The sequence below is a fragment of the Larimichthys crocea genome, chromosome VIII (assembly GCF_000972845.2).
Source record: "Larimichthys crocea isolate SSNF chromosome VIII, L_crocea_2.0, whole genome shotgun sequence".
Lineage (NCBI taxonomy): Eukaryota > Metazoa > Chordata > Actinopteri > Sciaenidae > Larimichthys > Larimichthys crocea.
In genome coordinates, this window is record NC_040018.1 from 15,613,612 (window position 1) to 15,636,566 (window position 22,955).

Consider the following 22,955-nt stretch of genomic DNA (forward strand, 5'->3'; position numbering starts at 1 on the left):
AAAAAGAGATTTTGGGGAAAGCAACATGAATAAGGGAGCCACCATGGTTAGCTATCTGAGAACAAACTTTAAAACAACAGAATGAATTTTCCAAAGTTGTGCAAGATCATTTAGCCAATTAATTATTCAGGTCCAGCACCAGAGAAGAGGTTATGGCTGTACCCTACACTCCAGACCTGGCTGCTGCTGAGTCAGGATTAATCTTGTGGCAGAGCATTTCCCTGAATGCCTCATATGAATTATTTAACCTGAAATCATGAAACCTATTCAAGTCCATTGGCTTGGCCACGTTACTTGAGACGTAGGACGCACTTTATAGTGAGAGAAGCTACGCAGGTAGGATGGAAATGACTCTGTGGTTGTAGTCTCATAATGCCAGATGCCAGAGGGCGAGAACAATCACAACGTCATCACTGCATGAACACAGCAGTTATATAAGCAGCTGTTACACAGCATGATAATGCTTTCTGATCACCACCACACCCAGACAAGCATACAACACATGCACTTTGCTGATATGGTGTGATTGGAGACACACTCATGCCAAAGGTTAATTTTGCTGTAAAATGGTTGATTTGTGTTTATGTAATGTGTATGTTTATGTGTCAAATGTATCCTACAAATAGTCAAATAAAATCCAGGCAAGACTGCAGTCAAATCAAACTGTGCATGTCTTAATATTTCTATTTCCCCTTTATCATGATTCGGGGGAATTAAGTGATTTTCTACTTTAACAAGCTGCTGAGTAGCTCTAATCATAGAATTAAATTGGAATCTCACAGAAGGTTTTAATTGACTGGCCATATGGATTCATGCTGACTAGTTGCTGAAATGCTGAATGCAGAGCAGCTACAAACTGTCAAGATGCCTCCAACACAAGTATAAGTAAGCAAAGTTGAACTCAACTTCCTCTGTTTGTGGGCCAACACTGCTCAATCATCACTGCCTTCAAGTTTACATAGAGATTAGGCAGGATCATGTTCCTAATCTGACACAGAAGCCCCCCCCCCCAAACACAGTATGTACCTGTACAACATGTACCTACTGCACGTCTCCAGACAAAGCTTTAAATGCAGCACACTCAGTTAGTTCTGACAGCTTTAAAAATACAGAACCTCCAGTATCAGACTTTACTTTCCATCAGTCAAGAACATAGCACAATGAAGAACTATTATCAGCCATTTAATTTCTATAATGAAATAGTTGGAGGCGATGTTGATGGGCTCTAGAGACTGTGGCCTTATTTAATTGCTTGCTAGTTGGCTTATTATTTCCTCTATGATAATTACTCATGCTATTAAGATAGAAAGCTAGTTTGATTGTTAGAAGTAAAGAAATTATAGATCAATTGTGTTTTCATATTTGTTAATCATTATATTATAATATAAACAGCACAGAAAGCATCTGATCCAAATAGAACTATACCTCTAATAACAGATGCATCTTAGATATGAGGATATACTGTGTACATGAGCATGCTTCGTGTATGTAATGTAATGTGCAAGGTTGGGGAATGTTTTATAATGATTAAATCTAATATGGTTGGTAGAATTTTAAATAATAGTTTGGTCTTTATATTAGTCTCAGCTGATTAGAGTAAAGCTAAACAAGCAGCTGCACGTCTATAGTTTAAATAGCCACATTAACCTTTGGTCAAAGGTTGAACATACGCTGTTATCATTAGGTTTATTGGGTTCTTTTATACTCTGCTTATTGTGTCTTTACTCGCCTCTCCTCCACTTCTTCCTGCTTCAGGCTCCAACCCCTCCCTTCCATGGATAGAAGGGGGCGTGGTGTCAGGCTGTAATCAATTCAAGGACATGTCCGCAGCCATGTCTTCAATGGTGATGGCGACATCCCACTGCAGTGTGCCGCTTTGTGAATGGGAACCAGCTGCAGCCTTTTGAAAATGAGATTCTCAGCTGACCTAATGGTCCGACACATCGGGGACACGCACATGAACAGCTCTGCAGTCACACACTGCATACATATATCACAGTACACAGTACAATAGTACTATTTTATATTATAATGATAAAAACTGTGAAGTCTAAAAGATGTGATGCATTATACAACAGATTGTGTTAGTGTTCACACAATGCGCAGGGAGTGATTAAATAAAGAGGTAAATTTGTCTGATTTTGATCTTAAAGTACTGCCAGAGTATCTTATTTTCATCATAAATGCCTTTATTAACCACTGTTTTAACAAAATATAAGTTACATTAAAAACCAAACATAAAAATAAAGGTATGTTACAGCTGTCATGCAAAGATGAATAACATTCACTGCAAAAAGAGAAAAAAAGACACAGTACAGATTAACACAGTCATAGGACTGCAGATGTTACAACACAAAGGGGGCTGCATAGAATTTACAAACCCAAAAAAATCCAGTGCCATACAATGGTTATAAATAAGACAGAAGTGAATTAGGCTTCCCACAGTGACAGAAATAAGGAGTAAAATAGGAGAAAGCATGGAAAACATCTTGGTTAGTAGCTATTCACAGGAGAAGCTTTCATACATAGTAACTTGCAACCCTGCCTCTTCCCTTATTCTCACTCACAGTGCATTAAACCTGCTTTGATTCCGTCTGCTACAATCATAAGTCGCTCATAATAAAAGTTATCAAACGCCAAAGTGCATCTCGTGCCTTTGCTGCATGTTTCAGTCCACATTTTTCCATCCATTTGCAATCACATCATTTCTTGACAAACAAGCACTTGCTTTCTTCCAGCTTTGCTTCATGCCTTTTCAGTAAGGCAGTCTCCACCTATAATTGTGCACAGGGGGTTTCCAATATATTCATTGCATTCAGAAGCACCCTTGCATGGTTGTACATTTCAGGGAAAATTCTGCAATGTCTCACTCATATATCATTCAACATCATTTTGAGACAAATGATTACGGTTAGTGGTAATTTAACTAGCAGCCTTATTTTAGAGGATCTTGAAGAAAGACTTAATTATTAAATCTAAAAGTAAGTGTGCTTTAGGAATTAAGTTTGGGCTCATCTTATCTCCTAACTTTACAGGATAACAAACTTTTACCATCCACATCTCTCAATTCTGCTTTTAAGATGCGTCAAAATACACACAACATAGAAACAGTAATAGGAAGACATTCAATATGAAGCAGTAACACATACATACATACACATCTACAGTATATATCTTTGAGTTCTGATGCAAAATGTTACGTATACATTGAGCTGAAAATCTAAACAGACCAGAAGCCCTTCCTTTTCTTTATGTCAGGGATGCACCAATAACACCAATTGTGTGTAATAGAAGATGGAAAAAGCCTCATATTCAGATGGTCAGTTGTGTCACACAATCCCAATCCATTCTTGAATAAACAGAGCAAATCTAGTCAAAAAACGCAATCTGCTTTGGCAGTGACTGATTGGTATTGATGCATCTCTCTGTATTCACATCAGTAGTAAAGTAGTTTCTGTACTGCACAGCATGAACAAGATTTGCACAGACCAAAGCAGACAATATGCCAGAGAGTTAACAATATAACACACAGTAAGCTCTGCCATGGCCAGACCCTTAAAATTCACAGTGTAAGTAAATAAACAGGTGACAGAAATGCAGCTCTGAACATGATGAAGGTAAAAGTAGTAAAACAAGCAAACAAAAAAAAAGAAGAAGTAAATGTCAATTCAGTGTCGGCCATCTCACCATTTAGCAAAAGTTCTATTCTGAGTTCAACACAAACTATGTTCAGATTTAGAGACAAACATTGCTGATGGATTCACAGTGGAGCTGCTCCAAAACCTAAGTGGTTACAGGAATAGTCTTTATCTACATTCCAACCTGATGGCCTATTAAATGGAAAGCTTCCCTTTGAGGCCATGATGATGTAAACAAAAGGTAAAGTAATGTTCAGATTACAGTCAGAGCACTGGAATCAAAAGCCCCCTGTCTATTATTTCTCTACTTTATGAACTGGAGTCTCAACTTTCTGCATGTCAACAAACACTAATAATATTATACAAACAAAAAACACCTGATGAATATTTGATTTACGTAAAGTCTTGCCTGTGACATGCAAATCTGTTTGTATAATAACTAAACACGTGACCACAAATAGAAGAGGAGCGGGTTTGGAAGACTACTCGCCAGTGAATTAATACAAGGCCTATGGATGTAACATTAGCTGCTGTGTGGAGAGGCCAGATATAACATCAATCAAGGCTTGTGGTACAGAGATGAAGCAATCAGACAACAGTTTGTCATCTAAGGGTGGAAATGTCAGGTGGTTCAAACCACTTTGGTCATGTGTGGTGTAAAGAGCAACACTACGTTTGCACACTGGTGACTGAGGATAGAAACTGGTTAAACACAGTGTAATAGCTACTCTGTCAACAGACAACACCGCCCTATGAAAAACAGGAGTTTCACAGTGTAATTAAGAACACAAGAAATGACTAAACATTGTGTTTTAAATCGAAATGTACAATAATACTTTTCTCTATCTGTTAAAAAAGAATTACTGTGAAAATATCATCTGTCTTATAATGATCAACCTGAAGTAATCTGAGGTAAATTGAACCTTGCAAACGGTTACTAACTTTATTTTTCCTTGGGGTTGATAACAACCATGCTGTTCATTGAGAAACAAAAAACCTTTCTGTCACAGTACAGCATGAGAGTGTTGAAGTCCATTCTTTAGAAACATAGCCTTTATGGTTTGATGGAATATGCATGATGCCGTTATAATTTTGGGACATTTGTTCCCTAGAGAAAACTGATTTCTAGAGTTCATTGTCTTTAGACTTTGATGAGGCCCTATTGATTTTTGAATATAGCAAAATACTGTTTTTTTACATTAATGCAGCACAAAATATACAATGGGCATTGAAATATATGGCTAAAAGGCAGGTTTATGTCCAAGGATCGGAAGCCTAGAGGTGTATGGACATTAACTAGTTCAATCGGTGCCTGTGGGTCTTATTTTAAGTATAAGTATAAGCATATTGATGCTTTGCATTCATGCCTAATGAAGAAAATACTGTACGGAATTCAATGCCCAATGTCCCACATAGATTATAATAAGGCATTCTTTCACAACAGTGGGAAATTAAACATTGATATTTTTTTGAATGAAAAAACCTGCCACATATTTCAGTCTGTCATCTCAGTATGACGTGTGTATGTTTCCCCCTCCACCAGCCTGCAGGAGACCACTTGAGGAGTATGCTACAATAGATTCGCTTGGCATCACTATCAGCCAAACGTGTTGCTTTCTGCATCCCATAAATCAACGTTTTTTGCACACGTGCAAAACTGCTAACTTAAACATTCCCACACTACCAAATAATTTCACAGCATCTCAGTGAGGCACTGATGCCTGAAGCCGGCATTGCCCGGCACGTTTTCCGTTGCACGTGTTTCTACATTACATAACATGAACATGCCCTCCCAAAGGGCACCAAGCCGTACAGCATCCCACACCAGGCACCCATCAGGGGCTCAAACAGTACACTTAATCTGTAACCAAATATTTGGATTATTGTGGGACAGCATGTGTGTAGTTGACAATGGCAGAAAAAAAATCATGTTTAACAGGCTACAGTCTCAATTAAGGTACTCGGGGATCAGTTACGCGCAAATTACGCAGAGCTCAGATAAAGTGAATCCATCCATTCTCCCACTCCCGCGGTGGGGACATCTTGAACCGGTGGCGCCTCACTTTGTAGTTGTTCCCATTATTATTGTCCCAGTACTCTTCCCCGCCGACACAGTATTTAATTGCAAACTGCAAAGTGCCTCCGCTGTCGAGGTAGGTGGGCATGACTATCTTGAAGCGGAACTTATCGGTGACACCGTCGCTGGAGCTCGGAACATATAACGCCAAACTGTCCATAAATGTTATCCAGTTATTTAGAGAATACCGCAAAAAGACGCTCTTTTCGAAAGCCAGATTCAAGACGCGCACAAACCCGGACAGGCTGAATTCGTCTGCCTCAACGCTCTCCAACATGACTTTCACCTCCCTCACTTTCTGCTCAAAGCCGGGTAGAGTTCCTGGGTTGGTGAACTGCAACTCCATGAACAAAGACTGCGAAGGGGGGCGTGGGAATTTAGTTTCCAGGCTGTTAAGGTTGAAGGGTCCTTTGGGTAGTTTTGCCAGTATGCGCTCTGGCACCTCTGGCTCATCCGTATCATCGAAGTGCTTCACTGAAATGAGCTCCAGGCCCAGGGAGTCGGCGAAGCGGACCTTTTTCTGAATGGTTGGACTTCTGCTGCGGGAGATCTCTAACTTTGCTCTCTCGGTAGGTGTGGGCAGCGACTTGCACCTCCGACGCAGATTTGGACTCTGTGGAGGCTTTAGGAAGACCTCTCTGCCCCGCGGTCTCTCATCCACCACGGGGCTCTCGATGGGCTCACAAGTACCGTTCATCCTGTCCAAATCTTCCCCATCTTCAAGCCTCGGGTTCGCCGCTGCCAGACTTCCGAACAGTCCGGCTATGCAGCTGTAGTTCCTGGGCAGGCAGTTCTTTGGGGGCAGCATGACCACGATAGTATGCGAAGGCTCCTCTTCCATAAAACGCAGCAGATCCAGCACTGCAGAGCCCAAGTGGCAAAGACCGGCGTGTGAGATGGAGCAGTCAGGTGTCAGTACCCCGCTCTCGGATAGGTGGTCCGGCTGCGTCAGAAGTGACACTGTCCAGCTTTGGGCCAATAAACGGAGATGTGCGCCAGCAAAATGCAGTTTGCTCCTGCAAATCGATCAATTTATTTAAACGATGCAAAGAACAAATCCAACTGTCTGCTCAATACAAAAAGAATAAAAAGAAAACACTGTTAACTCTTCGCAGCCATCGTCCTACTTCTCCATTTTCATATTCATGTGGTGAACATACAGTGTCCGCTCACAGCTGACGTGAACCCGCGCGGAGCTGTACGTGCAGAACTGAACGTTGCACTTAACCAAAATGGTTTCCTTCCTCCTTCACGAGTTATAAGCGGTTAACACTTTTTTTTTTTTTTTACCATGACATTATTACAGCGTTATAGCACATAGAAAACAAATATACACACAAGCACATTTTAATTGAATTTGGGGCATTTACTGCGATAACATATGCTTATTCATGGCAACAGTTCCGTCTCATCATCTCTATTCTATTCTATTCTATTCTATTCTATTCTATTCTATTCTATATAATGTATATATATTCTACATTTTACATTTGAATGTTTATCACCGGATTACCGTGCATTGCATAATAGAGCAGTAATCACTCAGCCGTGGCAGTAACGCATCCAGCCCGCCTCTTTCCTCTACGTCACGGCCTCCCGGTGCAACCTACGGGTTGCTATGACGACGGCGTTGAGCTCGTCTCTAAAGGCATTCACACACTTGTGTTTGGGGAAAACCGTGTCGACCGGAGAGAAAAGCAGCCTCTGTGTGGATGGTGTTTTGGAGGAGGATACAAAGCCTTTAAAACATGCTACAGAGATTCACACTGCTTCCGTTTAGTGAGTTTGTTTGTTTCAAATTAAAACGTTTGCATGACTCGACTCAAAGAAGTCAACAAAGTAGTTTGTTTTCTCGCATCTTTTTATTATTATTATTTTTTTTTTAGATGTCATCATAAAGTCGCCAGCTTGACCTTAACTCCATAATGGCGACCTTAAAAAAAGAGGAGCACACAGCTGTGAATGGATCAGACCGGGAGTCTTCAACACAGGAGGACACAGCTGGGGAGCAGCGTGACAGGACAGCCGACAGGAGACATGTTGAAGCCCTTCTGGACATCAGTGAGGAAGACTTCTTGAAAGAACTGGAGCCATATGAGGATCATTGTTACTCTGGCTGGGATGAAGCTGTAAGTGTAAGATCTTCTTGCTGCAAACCTTTTTACTGCCTGCTTTTGTCTGATTTACTTAATGTTACCTTTGCACAAGCGTCCTCTGTCACAGTCTGGATTCAGTGGGGAAATTATTTAATCTAATTAATTATATACCCACCTGTTGATATTACCCTTATCTATATAACATTTTGTCTTATTACCTTACTTTAATTTGAATCTTGCCATGGCACAATAAGTGTAATAATAAATAATCTTTTTAAAGGATTGCTTTAACATCATATTTCATTTTAAAACAGGTCCAAGGTTGGGCCAGAGTTGCTCCACTGAGCTGCATACTTTTGACTCAGAAGACAGAAACACACAAGAAACCAAAGAATAAAGAGTTTGAAAAGCAGACCCTCTTGTCTGTTGACCCAACAATCCCAAATGCAGACATCTCAACCAACAATGCAGAAAATCGCTGCGAGTCTCGCATGGGAGTCTCGCGTAACAACGTGAAGAAATCCATGGCGTTTAACCAGCATTTAGGATCCTGGAATAACACAGCTGTGGCAGCTCTGCAGAGAGACGTCCTCGATGCACTGCAGAAAACATCAAGTGCCTTACTGGAGGAAAGGATAGAGGAGGAAGTGACCCTAAGAGTGACTCCTTTGCAGAACAGGCCCACTAAGCTTCAGAAACACAGCCATAGGCCCAGTAATTCAGTGGTTCCTATTAAAAACTTTACCTTTTTACCACCGATTAAATCACCACACCTGAGTCCTCAGAGAGTCAGTGGCAAGAAGGTTCCAGAAGGGGAAACAATAGAGGAACAGTGTTTCATGTTCGATAAGATGAGCAGTACGAGAGGAAAAAAAGTGGACACTGTCGCCAACTCAGAGCTTCCCACTTCTCCTGCAGGCCTGACCTCCAAGCTGACATGTCAGCATAACCCACACTTGTTTTCTTCTGTAAGTGTTTCTATCCCCAAAAAGTATCAAGTGCCTCTGTCTTCCAAACGTGACACAGCACTCAACACTAACTTCCCAATGGGCAAGAACATCACACAGGACCTTTACTCGAGCCCTGCAGCAGGTGCACAGGCCCGTCTGCGCCCCAGTAAGACTGTGTGGTGTCAAGCTGTGTGAGAGCTATGTAATAAACATTTATCATGACTGATGATGTTTGCAATGTTTTTAAACTCTCAGATTCACTTCAATCTGGCATTCAGGCCTTTATTTCATTCCCACAAGTGCATTTTCAGCTGTTCTAGTTACCTAGCAACGGTGTGACTACCTCATAAGAAGCATAGCAGCGTGGCTGCCTCGTGCTTTCTACTAAGTTCAACCACAGCTCTGTGTTGCACTGTAGTCTGTCACTATGAGAACTGTTGCCAAACTACTGTATCTGCCCTGTCAAATTTAACTGTATATAACTTTAGTTTTATCAGTCATTAGATGATTCCTAAAAAATTGTGAATGGGGAACTGGGTTATGTAATGTACAGCAATAAGCCGAGAGGCCTAAGCACAGTATGTACACAGCATGTGTGTCATTGTTGACAACTTTGAGGATCTTTTTTTTACTTTGTTGTTTGGCTGTCCTGTAAATAAAAATAGTGTGCTTAGTGAGGTTGTTGTCCTGTAGTGAAAAGAACTGCAGTGTTTAATTATACAAAACATGTCTCACTTGAGTATGCATGTATAATAAAATGCTTACTTAAAAGTAATTTGTAAAAAGAGTTGCTATTTCGAACACAAGCTGGAAATGAGCATGTCTATATTTAGCAAGATGTAAATGCATCAGAAATGAAACCTTGTGAGCCATTTTTCTTTGTTTCTGTTCTGCAAGTAACGAGGAACACAATATACACTTTCCAGCAGTTTATTAAGAACATCTGTAGTGTAGCGTCAACATGTATCAAGGCAACCATTAAATCTACACATATAGGCAACAGAAACTCAAATTGTGCTAAAACAAATATTTTATGCTGGGAGAAATATCTGCATGCACTCCCAGCAGAGAGAAAATAAAGCACTGTAACTGACACTTGAGACTGACAAGGCTTCTACATATAGTTCTGTTTAAAGCAAAGCATGTCCCACTAAATCAGCAGGGAGCCGCTATGCTCTATTTAAATTCAAGAACCACAAACTAGAAGTACTAAACTCAGTACAAGAAATGCTGAAATTTTATGTGAGTGTCAAAATCTATATCAACAGAGGGAAATCATCCTTATTCTGTTTGGATGTGGTGCAAAAAAAATAGAGCATGTTATCCTTGGGCACAGTGTCGTGTTCTGTACATTCTTCGGTTTCTACAAACATCTATAAACTGTAACAGCATTAACCATCCTTCCATAAAAATATTGAGCTGACGACAAACAAATCCTCTTAAATTAAATGCTGCATAGCATTATTTTCATGTGACAGAACAGAAATATTTCCATAGAAACTATGGAGAACGATTAGGGACATTCTAATAGTTCATGCGACAGAAAGCACAAACACAGGATGGATTAAACATGCAAAGCAAAGACTGAAAGGATTCTGACAATTTTTCAGTGTTTGTTAATTTTCCAAAACATATCGTAGTATAATTATATTAATGATCAGAAAGCAGCAAATTGTGTGGAACAGAATTGAGCTAAATACTTGTGTTAAGGCACCAACGTAACAAAACAAACGGATAATCAGGCAGATAGCTCTAGGTTCCTCAGACTTAGAACTTAGTCTGCATGTGGTGCCTGTGGCTTTATGAGGTAACTCAGTGCAACAGTATAATGAAAAATATAATCAAAACATGACGTTTAGTTGTTTGGAGAAGAGAAAAAAATAAATAAAAATACGGTGTCTAACTGTTAAGGGTGGAAAATCTGATGATTTTAACCAAAGATATTGAACGGGACTCCTTTCAGTCAAAATCAGGTAGTGAATGTGTACAATAACTCTATGCTAATCCTTGTTCTAATCCACTACGTGTTTCTGTACAGTAACATTACTGGATCACTTCAGCACTGAGTACTGCTACTGTATACACTTACACCCAGCTAATGAATAAGTCAAAGATAATGACAGCCTAGTCTGCTTACTGACTCAGAACTGACTGCTTAGCTATAGAGGCCCGGACACAAAAAATTGTTTACACAAGATCATACTTCACAATTTACATTTAAAAGAAATAAGTGTGCAACAACTCGACGAGACAAACATTTCATTTTTACTTGTGCCACAATTGTATGAGTAACGGTATGTTCAGAAATCCTTCTTAATGCCGTTGAGTAATGCCTTGTTCATTGTTGAAGGCTTTGTGGGGTTTTATTTTGGAAAACATAAAGCTTATAGGTTCTCACTGGTCTCAAAGTTTTCCACTGGCTGCAAAGCTTGCAGGATATAATTCAGTGTTTATAGTTGTGCTGCCCCTGACAAGGCAACATCAGACGCTCAAGCCAAGAATACATATTTTATGCTTCTGTGCTGCTGACCAAGTAAAGGCTTCATGCACATTTACGAACATACTTAAACTTAATGCACGTTGTTGTTTGCTGTTAAGCTGAGATGAAATCAGTTTCATGCAGTGTATGCATATCTGAAAGCTGTCATACGGGCTCATAATTTTATAAGCCTTTTCTTGATGCGCGCACAGCTAAAGATGTCATCCCTTTTAAGCTCAGATCTAACATTAACAAAATGTTAAGTTGAGTTTTAAAGTTGAGTCTTTGAGTTTTAAACTGCTAGTAAGACCAAACAGTGAAAACCAGTCACAGTGGTTATACACTGAGATATAGTAAGTAAACTGGAATTTCGGACAAGACACGTACAATATGTTACTTTATGTGCAAATAAATATGTAAACTGTCACAGGAATTGATAATTCATGCCCGTTGAGCTAATAAAGTGCAGCGGAGCTGTCAGGATATATACCTGGACATGATGTCTCCAGTGGAATGTTCAAAGATATTTTCGCAGACTTCTTAGTGCTAAGACTGTGGTCCACCGGAGGACAGTGTAGACTGATTCCTCTCATGGGGAGAAGCAGACATGAGAAAGCTGTACTGCAAAAGCTTGGCTAGCTTCATGATGAGGGCTTCAGCTGTTGGGTTTCTCAGGGTGCTGAAAGAGAGCACAAAGCTCCTCGCATGTCTGCGTTTCCACAGAGCTGAAATGGGACTCCATATTCCACGCCAGATCTGCTGACAAGAAGTCATCCATGACAGTTTGTGTTTCGTTGCTTGTCAGAAAGAGGTGTCCCAGGCCTTCTGCCTGACTAGTCACAGTCTGTGTCTCGGTGCTGTTCAGCAGCCTTGCATGCTCGCCCTGACAAACAGGGGTCTGAGCAGAAAGACCAGTGGCAAATGAAGGGAGATCAGTCTGTGTTTCTGTATCTGAGGACTCGGTGCTCATAGAAAAGCTTGAGTGGCGCAGGATGCTGCTCAGGGGCATGTGGCTTCCAGCGTTCAGCAGGAAATTCAGGTCTGTCTGAGTTTGAGTGTCAAATAGCTCCAGGTCGCTGGCTTGAGTTCGACTTGGTCCCTCACTTTGGTCCAGTTCATCCATCAGGAGGAAGTCTGTTTGGGTCTGGATGTCCAGAGACTCCAGTGGTGTGTCACCACCCAGTCCTCCCAGCTCACTCTCCTCTGTCTGCGTCTGGATGTGCACAGCATTAAGAAACTCTTCAAAGTCAAAGTCAATTCCATTGTGTTGCTCTTGAACAGAGCCCAGACCTGACCCACAGCCTGCAGAGGCCTCAGTGAGCACTTGGTGGCCTGACATGCTGTCGGACAGAATATTTTCTAGGTCACTGAATAAGGTCATTGTTTGGGTCTGGTTGTCTGCCATGTTGTTTGAGTTGAGCTCATCTGTCTGCACCCCAAAACACATACCACCTGCTGACTTCGAGTCCTCATATATACTACTTCCTGCAGCGGTGAGGGGGTCGTCCATGTCCAGAGCTGTCTGGGTGGAGACACTGCCAAATAGGTCAGAGCACATGATAGTCTGATCCTGGGCCTTCTCCTCTGATTGTGGCATGGCAAAGTATGTCTGTGTCTGCCTAGTTTTGTATGGGGGCACAGATGAGGAGGAGGAGCAAGAAATTTGGCTCATGCACTGGCTGTCTGTCTGAGCTCCAATAGAGGATGTGGCTTTGGCCCGAGAGGAGAACGTCTGGGTTTCAACACTGACTGGCAGGAGGACTTGGGCACTCACACTGATGTCCGTCTGAGAGCAGGATGACACTGAGGACTCACCCACAGAGCACAAGCCTATTCCCTCCCCAATTCCGACTCCTGTGGGCATTTTTGACAAGTATGACTTGTCCGTTTGAATGGTGGTGGATGTGCTTCTTCCCCGTGGTCCTGCCAGGCTGCTGGCTGAGTCTTCTGTGCTTTCAGGGTCCAGACTGACCTGCACCCCTGTGCTAATGGGTCCCAAGCTAGAGCGGGAGGTAGGCATGCTATCCTTGAAACCCAAACTCTTAGCATCAAGCTGGGGTACCACAGCTCCTGTGGCTTGTGGCAGGAGATGAAGGGTGCTGACCGAGCCTTGGCTGTCCACTGCAAGCACTACAGACCTCAGAGCCCCACTTTCTGTAGACGGGAGAAGGACAGGCAGGTGGGCAAGCTGCATCACAGGAACACTTACAAGAGCCATCTTGGGCTTTGGTAAGAGCAACTTCTGGAGGTTCTTGCGGGGGTTGGAGTTCAGATTCACCACGTCTGGGATATGAACAGCTGTATCAGAAGGGAGAGCAGTCTCGGTCAGCTCTTTACTAGTGGACAGGATGTGACAGGTTACCTCACTGGCCTTAACCTTTTCAGAACCACTTAAAAGTTTCTCCATCTTTCTCTTTTTTACTGGAGGAATTCTGTTAAGAAACAAAACAGACAGAGAAAGGCAATCAAAATTCACTTTAGGCAAAGATAAAGCAAACATTTCAATAAAAAAACCCTCTTCTGGGCTATACATGTACATGCCTGTGTTCTGTAGGGATCTCGTGACCTGTCCTGTAGATGTGTGAGAGTAGTGCAGCCCTGCTAGCATATGGGCAGCCACATGTACAGTGGTAGGTCTTCCCACAGTCTTCTATGTGCCTCTTTAGGTCCCACTCGGTACTGTAGCCATTGTTGCACTTGAAGCACTTGTGTTTCTTTTCTGCGTGCATCTTCATGAAGTGCTACAAAGACACAGATCAAAGAATATATTACATACAACTGCTTTACACTTTGAGTTTGAGACAGGGATCTTTTTGTCTAGTATATTATTATTACAAGTGGGCAAAAGAATCATGCAAACAAGCGTCAATTAATAGATAAACAGATAAACTCACAGCAACATAATTCCTGTAAAAAAAGATTTTTGGAACATATTTCGTACTTAATAAGAAATTTGGAGGTATCATCATTTTATACCACTGATCACATGGATAAGATTAAAGATGTTTGGAGAAAAGACTTACTTGTTTAACCAGGGAGAACTGGGAGAAGGGTCTGTTTGGCCCCCTGGGACAACCCTCAATGGGGCAGCAGTAAAGCTTCTGAGAGCCCTTCATGTCCTTTCTGACCGTGGGATTGACCATATCATCCTGAGGGTCACAGACAGAGGACAAGGCAGAGATGTATTGTATCATATTACTAGTACTCATATTTAAAAGGTGTTATTATTAGTCAGTGCCTACTGCAGCAGGCTCTGCTTTACATAACAGAAAAAGAAAGTAATTAGTCTGGCAGTCGATGGGATTTAACAGATTGCTCCTCTTTGAGTCCCAAGGCAAACTCGCTAAAGCAGCTGTCAGTACATTGTATATACTGTATAACGTTAATGAATATCTTAGTTATCACAGAAAACACTGAATGCACTCTGTATAGAGAAAACAAAATCATCACGCTCCGTAACAGTCATTAATACGGCAGCCTTCCAGTGGTCAAGGTCACCTCCATCCGCTGTAACACTGGAGGGAACAAAACAGCTAAAACTGACAAAAACCCTGCGGCCTAACATAAGGACTTACCGAGCATAAACAGACATTTGCTAACAATGAATGTTCTGACAGTTGGCTTCAGCTACATCATCTGGTCGTAGGCTGAAGTCTGACTCATGTCAAGACAGTATTTGTCATCAGTAGCTGTAGGCCAAAAGAAGGAGCAAGTCCAGATTCAACATCTTTACTACTAGGGTCTTTTGCTCCACTAGGGTCAGTCCACCTCCTTTTAACTGTACAATGGGTAATAGTCCAATTCTGCTCCTCCTCACTGCTGATGAAGGTAAGTGATATGGATAGGAAGACGCATAGGAAGTCACATTATACTTATGAAAGGAGCCTCAACTGGGCTGAGCAAACAAGTCCGAATGAAACGCATCAGTCTTCATGACCAGTAGAAAGCAGTGATCAGCAGATACATTACCGCTGTGCAATGATGCAGTCGAGCTACAGCAGCGATCAAGTGGATGCAGAATACGCAGATAATATGGTGTCTTACATGATGCCTCATTCGTGCAGTCCGCCCTCATGAATAATGCAGACCAAGCAGCAGAGAGTAAGCTATTCCGACGTCTAAGAACTTCATCATGTCAGCCAGAATATCATTACCACTGCTGACAGTAGTTTCACATAGCTGCAGACTCGCCTTAAGGGCACCAATCTGTGATGCAAGTGTGGCTGCACAATAGAAAAAAACAACAAATCAAAACACAGTATTTAAATCTGCTCCTACTCTCAAAGTGACCGGAGTCTGTTTTTGAGTACAGTAGTTCCCTGTAGCTCCTTAAAAAAAAGTGTTCACGCAAGTACTGCTTAGGCAACTTTGCACCTTAAAATGTATACGGTAGAACAACCAACTCCTCTAGCCGGGCCACATAAACTACTTCTAAGAGCTCATTTAAATTCTCACATTCACCTATTACAAACAAAGAGCTTAGTCTATTGCAGGACAAAAGGCAGCCCTTTTTCCCAGCAAAGAACTTCATTCATGGAGGGGGAAAACAGGGAGTTACTGCCTCCCACGAAAAAAAAAAAAGCCCAGTTCAGCAAAGGACATAAGAACCAGGGTGTAGAGTAGCGTTGATCGCCTCCACTTTGGTGACTGTTTAGTATTTGGTAGGAGACTGTGAGGATCAGACAATCAATCAATAGTGGTGATTGGACGCTTATCACATACCAGCGCAGCCACAATGAGATACTAACATCTCTGCCTACAAAACAACAGCAGACTGGATGTGAAGGCTGGAGCTGGAGGTGGATTCATCGTCACGTGCGATCCGAATCATTAATTGATGACATAAGTAGCTCGTTACACTGCAGCTAGCTCGCCAAGTTAAACGGATAACTTAGCTCGTAGCTGCTAGATAAATGTTACTGAGCTTTACTCGCACAAAAAAAAAAAAAAAACTAAGTGAACTTTTAACTAAACGTTCACTATAACGTCGTGATTGCTCAGCGGGACTGTTGTGTGTTAGCTAAGACCAAGTTGTTACGGATGACTTGCGGTTTTTTTTTTTTTTTTTTCTGTTTTTATGACGGAGTGTTTTCACGATCCGGAGTTAGCCAAGTTAGCATCGCAGTTGCATAAACACGCCGTGTGTGAAAACAAAGCAGGTTCACCTTTACTCTGTGGGACTTCACCAGATGCATGTTCAGCGCAGGTGTGTTGGGGAGAATCTTGCCACATCCTTTCACGGTGCAGAGGATGTTGGTCCTCACTTCTTTGGTCAGCTCCGTGATGCTGGGTTTGATTATTTCCCGTGACTGCGACAGAGACTCTTCGTGGCATGTTGGACTGTCTGTAGCAGCGTTATCTCTGTGAGTCGCCCTGGCCGTGGCACAGGCAGTCATGTTTCTGTGTTGACAGTCCATTCTGTGTTTCGCAGAGAGCCCCAGCAGCAGCAGCATTGAATGAACTGTGGCATAACGTCCCTCAGATTTGCCTGAAAGGCTGCTTGGCCACCTTCCACCAAGAGGACGTCTAGGGCGGCTAAGCCTACGTCAGATCCGGTTTAACTGTACTATTTCCGCTTTTCAAAATAAAGTTGAAATTACTGTGATTGATTTTCCATTCTACAGGTACTACTCGGAAAATTAGAATATCGTGTAAAAGTTGATTTATTCAGGCAATTCAACATAAAAAAGGTGAAACCAAAACATTTTATAGACTCATTACATGCAAAGTGAGATATTTCAAGCTTCTATTTGTTTTGATTTTGCTTTGATTAGGACTTGCAGCTTCACAAAACCTCAAATTCAAAAACTCAGAAAATTAGAATACTGTGAAAAGCTTCAGTATTGTACTCTCAAAGTGTCACACACTAATCAGGTAAGTAATCCAAAACACCCGCAAAAGGGTCCCAAGCCTTTAAAAAGTCTGTGTCTTGTTTGATTTAGAAGAATTCACAATCATGGCGAAGACTGCTCAGAGTGCTGTCTCAAATAGTACCTGTATTATTGTATACAATGTATTGGTTTCACCTTTACTGTTGAATTGCCTGAATAAAACAACTTTTATACGATATTCTAACTTTCCGAGTAGTACCTGTATTATTGTAAATGCTGGTATATGGGTAGGGTGTTTTTTAAAAAGTATAGCTGTAGCATATACACAACATGTGTTTTAAACAAGCGGCAACTGAAATGAAGCCTATGTGGAAGTGCCAAAAACTGCAGTTCCTCGATCCATAAGCAACCATATTAAATGTCCAACTTCACAGCCGAAACAAACATGTTTAGAGCCTGGTACAAAAATGGTTTTGGTCTCTATAGCTAATTTTCTTGTTCATGACTGTACTGATATAAATGTATAAATGTAAATTATATTAAGTCTTAAAGTTGTGCATAATTAACAGTGTGGCTGCTTTAAATCAGACAGGTGGGTGCCATTACAGGTAGCTTATTTGAGCACCCAGGAGTCACTCGGCCCGGCAGGACAATCCAGTTGGCCAGAGCCAGATTTTGAGTTTCAAAGCAGCTCTTCAGAAACCTCCGTGTGACATCACATATACTGTGAATGGTTTAATCTGAAAAGTGTATTAAGAAGCTCTATATTTCTTGTTACTGAAACATAAAGTGTTGGGTAATCACCATGTTTCATCTCAGAGAGAACCTTTAAGAGATTAATTGTTTGAACTATACACAGACTATTGTGGGGTTGTATCTGGGTTCTAGTTTAGGAGAGTTTCACCAAAATATTGGCCAAGCTATCACAGATATATTGTTATTGCAGTATATGTATGTAATTTATAAGCTGTGTTGCCATGACATCATTTTACCACCATGAACTGTCCCACACGTCTTCATTACAATGAATTTAGGGGATCCATTAAAGTTACTGTGTGGTTTGTATTGCTAAATGTACAACAGGTACTTTACCCTGCTTAAAAGACAACTATACCAGACACAGCAAAAATAAGGCTAGGAGAATTATTAAGGATCACATCCATCCAGATAACAGCCTTTTCTCTCTGCCAACACAGAGAGGATCACAAAGTGCTTCTATGCTATGAATATTATAATTGAACTGAAAATTGAAATTAAATTCTGTTTTGTTTTTGTTCTGATTTTGGGTGGTATCACAGGTCTACAGGATAATCTGTGAATGAGCCATAGTGCGTGGGAAAGAGCGAGTTTTAGACTACACAGACTGTAACTTTGGAAGATACCCACTTCATTTGGCTAACTCTGACTGCTGGAGGCTCATATTAGCTTTGGCTAGACTTTGGAATTAATATTAGTGAAGACAGACACAGACAGACTGTGTATTTTGTACCCTGTCTGTTACAGTGTAGATGTGTTAGTAAGGGATCTATTCACTGTCAGTATGGAGAGGAGGAAACAATAACTCTTTCAGCATACATGAGGTGATTATTGTTTTCTGGCAGACTGAACAAATGTGAACCTATCCTTAGTTTGTGCACAGACAGGAGAACAAGAACAGGACAAGGACTCTAAATGCAAACTGCCCAGTTCTCCACACCACTTGAAACTTTGTCAGAATTTGGCTGCTAAAAATACTGAAAAAAGATGAAGGATAACTGGTGTCTAGGGAGAAGTGACATGAAAAGGACACAAGTTACAAAAGTCAAGAATATTAAAAATTACTTTTATATTCAGTTTGGACATATATAAGCATTTGAGGGCAGTAAGATTTGGTCACTTATACACCAACAAAAGATTAAAAAAAATGACAATTATCTATTGCAAACAGTATTTGCAACTAGAAGCACATAAAGGGAATATTAACCCAAGGAGCCGTAAATCTTCAAGAGTCACGTTAACAAGGAAATCAATGAGAATGATAAAAGCAAATCATAGGTAGTCCTTTAAATTAAGAGTCTGTCACCCATCAGTTCTGTGTTTGGCGTGTTTGTGAGGAGGGACCAGGGCCATTGTCTTTGATGATAAAATAATTCCTTCCTTTTAGGGGAATAGATGATAGCAGAGGTGTGACTGGTGTGGAGGCAATTCCTATAAAATATATATAAAAAAAGGCATTAAATTAGATTAATCAACAGTTCAGGAACAGATTTTTAGAAAACAACTCTCACATCGCACTGACCATGATAGGTAATGTCAGAGTATTACAGTAGGGATATTTCATGGATGTATAAAGAGTGTACATGCCCTCTTGTGGTCATTTATGGAATTGACAGTTGTATGACACATTCAAAGGCTGTTTACTGTTTTACTGAGTTACAATGTAAATATCATTATCTTCTAAAAACACAAAAAGTTTCTTTAATGGTTGCGGCTAACAAAATCTTGATACCTGACGATGCACAGTGTCTGAGTGACTCCAGGAGGTTGGTGCTTGCAAACTTGACAACACATCTGAAGGGCTCCTCCCGCTCTGTCATGGTCTTGTTGGTGTGGTCTTTGAACTTCGTCTCCAGCTGAGGAAAGATGAACACAAAACAGAATTGAGATGATTACAGCAGAGTCAGACTGAACTATCTGGACTGCTAGAATTAGACAGCAAGTTATGACCTATGTTTCTTTGATTTTGATATTCACTGACTAGTATTTCCAAAACACAACAATGCCCCAGGGTACCTTATAAACTGAAGACTGTAGTTGAGGTAACATCCCATCACCAAAGGCCTCACAGGCCATCTGAAGTCTGTTTTCTGCAGACTTAGCTTGTTCTTTTTCTATCTGTGGGTCTGGAAACACAAACAAAGCCAAATGAATAAAAACCTAATGCACTAAAATACATTTAATTAAACAACAAATCATATGTAACATATTTAACTACCTTCAGTCAGTTAAAATGAATTGAAAAAAAAAACAAAAAAACACATACTTGAGACAGTTTCGTTCCTTTCTGCAAGAGGGCTGGGATAACTGGTGGGAAACACCTAGAAACAAAAATAAATTATTTTATTAAAAGAACGCACATTATAACCACAATATGCTTCAGGTCAATATTCAATCCATCTACTCACAGTTAGACATAAAGGGTTGTAATGAGTTTACACCTAGCTTAAAGTCAAACACACTGTGACCTGGAGTAGTCAAAGATACTTTCTTGATGTTATTTGACCACGCCAAGTGACGGTTCTGTAATGACTTACAAAATTCTGTCTGTTTTTAACCAGTCAGACAACTAGTAAGATTACAACAAACCTCTACTTAAGCTTTATTATCTAAATCAAAACATGTCATACACATACAAGAGATTTATATGCAAAAGTCAAACTTGGACCAGGAAATAGTTCTGCAACATAATTGACGTTAACTATAGATATACAGTAATATCTTCAACACAATAATACTTTAATGACAAACATGGGGGATTGCAACATGTGAAGCTTTGCATAGTTGACGATGTTTGTGTCATCAGATAAATCGAGCTGCTACTCCCGTACAAAAAGGAAAAGTTATGTGTAATTAAGGTGCATAAAGGGTGAGCAATAAATGAACATTTTTCAGAGTTTAGTGACAGATAATTATAAATGCCCAATGCTCATCAGAAATGTTTAAAGTAGGAAAAGCAGGGCATGCAGAGTACGGTTGGTGTGGTTAAAGATAAGAGATAAAAAAAGATAACATGGGAATGTGACGATACAGGCTTTTTCTGGTGTAATCACAATATGCCTACCTGTTGATATTGCCTCATCAGAAGGTCCCTAATGGCACCGAGTTTCCGTCCACTGAGGCTGGCGTCTTTAATAGCTTGGTGTCTGGTGGACAGGACCAAGGCCTGAAAAAGTACATCACTCTCTTAGGGGGGGGAATGGAAAGACAGAAAAAGCAGCTACCTGGCAACTGTACAAACAATGTCATGGATTACATATAAGACTAATTCCTGACCTGGGACAAAAGAGGCTTTTGCTTTGAAGTTAGGCTGGTCACAAAGACATAAGGGGTCTGAAGATGGTGAACAACATATGTGGGTTTTTGGTGGTTGGGTCGAGAGAAGCTGTCCCCCCATGCGATCCGAATCCATATGGCTTCATCTGCGTGCTTCTTCATTTTGACGGACACCTTGAATGAAAAGTGAAATGGAGGCTTTTATTGGAGGCACACATAGACGGCCATAAAATTAGTAAGATTCATGTGTAAGACGTGTGTGAGGAGGAATATCTGGCTTACAGGTCTCGCAAGCTCACTGAGGTGAGATTTAAATTGTTCCTTGAAGTGTGTCAGCTCTACGGAGTGAGCATCATCTGCAAACACAGAAAATCATACATTAATAAAAATCACAGATAAAATGTATTCCATCCCATACACAGGTAAAGAATACATGTGACATTACCATACAGTTTTCTAGAAATGTTTTGCTTTAAAAAGAAAACATGATGATTCATACTCCAGGACGTTATATGACTAATTAAAGTTACAATACTTTCAACCAGAAAAATGTGAAAGAAGAAAAACGGTCTGATCCCATCAGTAGCTGTAGATTTTAGCCCTCCAAGTTTGAACAAACCTTCAGGGTCCATGAGCTGGAAGGCATACCACATTCCCTGGTTTGGATTGTCGATGACATCTGACAGACACAACAACACCAAAGCGACATGACAAACATTATTTCCTTGGCGTTACTTGAATCCAAGTAAGAAAACAATTAGTAACACTTGATTTACATGTCATCTCGAGTTCTGTGATGTGTTTCCATGTCCACCCATTTTCCTGTAAAGTAAACAAACAGGGTTTAAATACATGATAAACACACCCCAAGGCTAACTAAATCCACTTACTATTGAAACGTGTTGCACAAACACAGATTTCACGGTGCATTCAGCAGGCATCTCGATAAAGAACGTGCTTTAAATCGACTGATCTGTTTTTTTACAACGTGTGTTTAACTCACACACCAGCTTATATGTAAGACAGAGACCCACATACCTCGCAAATGTCCAACAGTCTTTCCGTGAACGCACATTTCGGTTCAGTAAAATCCATGGACTGCTTCTGCGCCGCAGTCAAACGGCCCCATTTGTCCAACGTTGTTTTCAACATCTGAGCCGGTATCCGTCTTATGAGCCGCTGCAGTAAGCGTCTCGTAGAGTCGTCCATTCTTCCTCAGAGAGTTATCGATATCTACTTTAGTTTTGGGGATAGTTTTTAACTTTGATTTTCAAACGTTGGCTCCGTGGCAGCAGCAGCACAGCCGAAAAACACTTCCAAACAAACCGCCGCCAAGAAGAGAACACGAATTGACCAATCAGCTGTCAGCAGAAAGCTGCACGCGCTCACCGCAGCGCCCCCTGTTGTGTTGGAGTGGTAGTACTACAAGTATTCAATACATTACATTGTTTAATTTAAAATCCTACTGAAGTAAAAGTATCTTTTAAGTAAGATGTATTTAAAGAATTAAAAGTACTGGGTCTGCAGTAGAATAGATTACTAGATAAGAATTTATTCATCCCCAAAGGGGAGATTCAGTTCAGTTCTTAGGTTAGGTTAGGTTTCTTTATTTGTCTCCACCAGGGAGAAATTTGTCTTAGAGATAGGGAAGGTTACAGCAACACATATCAACATACCACAAACGGTACAGACGTAGAAGCCTACGATATACACATACCAGCATGACATGAAATAAAAAGATAAAAAGGTGGATATTCAGTTCAAGCTGCATAAGGGCAGAAATACGTTCAGAAAAGTACAGAAACTTAAAATAAAAAGTGAAAAAATAAATAATAAATAATAAGAAGTACAT

At 40.8% G+C, this 22,955-nt stretch overlaps 4 protein-coding genes across 5 annotated transcripts; 1 reads left to right on the forward strand and 3 right to left on the reverse strand.

Moving 5' to 3' along the window:
* Window positions 1–2,176: 2,176 nt before the first annotated feature.
* Window positions 2,177–6,948, reverse strand: LOC104927861 (protein phosphatase 1 regulatory subunit 3E). The gene has a single exon (XM_019254336.2). The coding sequence runs from the start codon at window positions 6,554–6,556 to the stop codon at window positions 5,633–5,635; it is 924 nt and encodes a 307-aa protein (XP_019109881.1). The 5' UTR covers window positions 6,557–6,948; the 3' UTR covers window positions 2,177–5,632.
* A 300-nt stretch (window positions 6,949–7,248) lies between these two features.
* Window positions 7,249–8,987, forward strand: cviiih16orf46 (chromosome VIII C16orf46 homolog). 2 transcript variants are annotated; one of them, XM_019254298.2, is made up of 3 exons: window positions 7,249–7,494; window positions 7,602–7,850; window positions 8,126–8,987. In XM_019254298.2, exons 2-3 carry the CDS (start codon window positions 7,641–7,643, stop codon window positions 8,954–8,956), a joined length of 1,041 nt encoding a protein of 346 aa, XP_019109843.2. In that variant the 5' UTR covers window positions 7,249–7,494; window positions 7,602–7,640; the 3' UTR covers window positions 8,957–8,987. The 2 variants fall into 2 exon arrangements, with proteins under 2 accessions (XP_019109843.2, XP_010739994.3); XM_010741692.3 differs by having other exon boundaries at window positions 7,252–7,494; window positions 7,602–7,844.
* Window positions 8,988–9,675: 688 nt separating this feature from the next.
* On the reverse strand, window positions 9,676–16,791 carry atmin (ATM interactor). The gene is made up of 4 exons (XM_010741705.3): window positions 16,406–16,791; window positions 14,264–14,389; window positions 13,782–13,981; window positions 9,676–13,672 (listed from the first exon to the last, which is right to left on the reverse strand). The coding sequence occupies exons 1-4, from the start codon at window positions 16,691–16,693 to the stop codon at window positions 11,896–11,898; spliced, it is 2,391 nt and encodes a 796-aa protein (XP_010740007.1). The 5' UTR covers window positions 16,694–16,791; the 3' UTR covers window positions 9,676–11,895.
* Window positions 16,792–18,938: 2,147 nt separating this feature from the next.
* Window positions 18,939–22,447, reverse strand: cenpn (centromere protein N). Its single transcript, XM_010741716.3, has 10 exons — window positions 22,142–22,447; window positions 21,880–21,925; window positions 21,723–21,782; window positions 21,386–21,459; window positions 21,104–21,277; window positions 20,892–20,993; window positions 20,094–20,148; window positions 19,844–19,953; window positions 19,560–19,683; window positions 18,939–19,258 (listed from the first exon to the last, which is right to left on the reverse strand). Exons 1-10 carry the CDS (start codon window positions 22,310–22,312, stop codon window positions 19,137–19,139), a joined length of 1,038 nt encoding a protein of 345 aa, XP_010740018.3. The 5' UTR covers window positions 22,313–22,447; the 3' UTR covers window positions 18,939–19,136.
* Between the last annotated feature and the right edge of the window lie 508 nt (window positions 22,448–22,955).

Excerpts from the sequence above, each read along its gene's own strand:
- atmin (XM_010741705.3), bottom strand. The coding sequence starts at position 16,693 with ATGCTGCTGCTGCTGGGGCTCTCTGCGAAACACAGAATGGACTGTCAA. Across the intron at positions 14,390-16,405 it reads TGAAGTCCCACAGAGTAAAG|GATGATATGGTCAATCCCAC; the intron begins GTGAACCTGCTT and ends TGTGACCCTCAG. Across the intron at positions 13,982-14,263 it reads AGTTCTCCCTGGTTAAACAA|CACTTCATGAAGATGCACGC; the intron begins GTAAGTCTTTTC and ends GTGTCTTTGTAG.
- LOC104927861 (XM_019254336.2), bottom strand. The coding sequence starts at position 6,556 with ATGGAAGAGGAGCCTTCGCATACTATCGTGGTCATGCTGCCCCCAAAG.
- cviiih16orf46 (XM_019254298.2), top strand. The coding sequence starts at position 7,641 with ATGGCGACCTTAAAAAAAGAGGAGCACACAGCTGTGAATGGATCAGAC. Across the intron at positions 7,851-8,125 it reads GCTGGGATGAAGCTGTAAGT|GTCCAAGGTTGGGCCAGAGT; the intron begins GTAAGATCTTCT and ends ATTTTAAAACAG.
- cenpn (XM_010741716.3), bottom strand. The coding sequence starts at position 22,312 with ATGGACGACTCTACGAGACGCTTACTGCAGCGGCTCATAAGACGGATA. Across the intron at positions 21,926-22,141 it reads GACTGTTGGACATTTGCGAG|GAAAATGGGTGGACATGGAA; the intron begins GTATGTGGGTCT and ends TTTACTTTACAG. Across the intron at positions 21,278-21,385 it reads TCAGTGAGCTTGCGAGACCT|GTGTCCGTCAAAATGAAGAA; the intron begins GTAAGCCAGATA and ends TTTTCATTCAAG.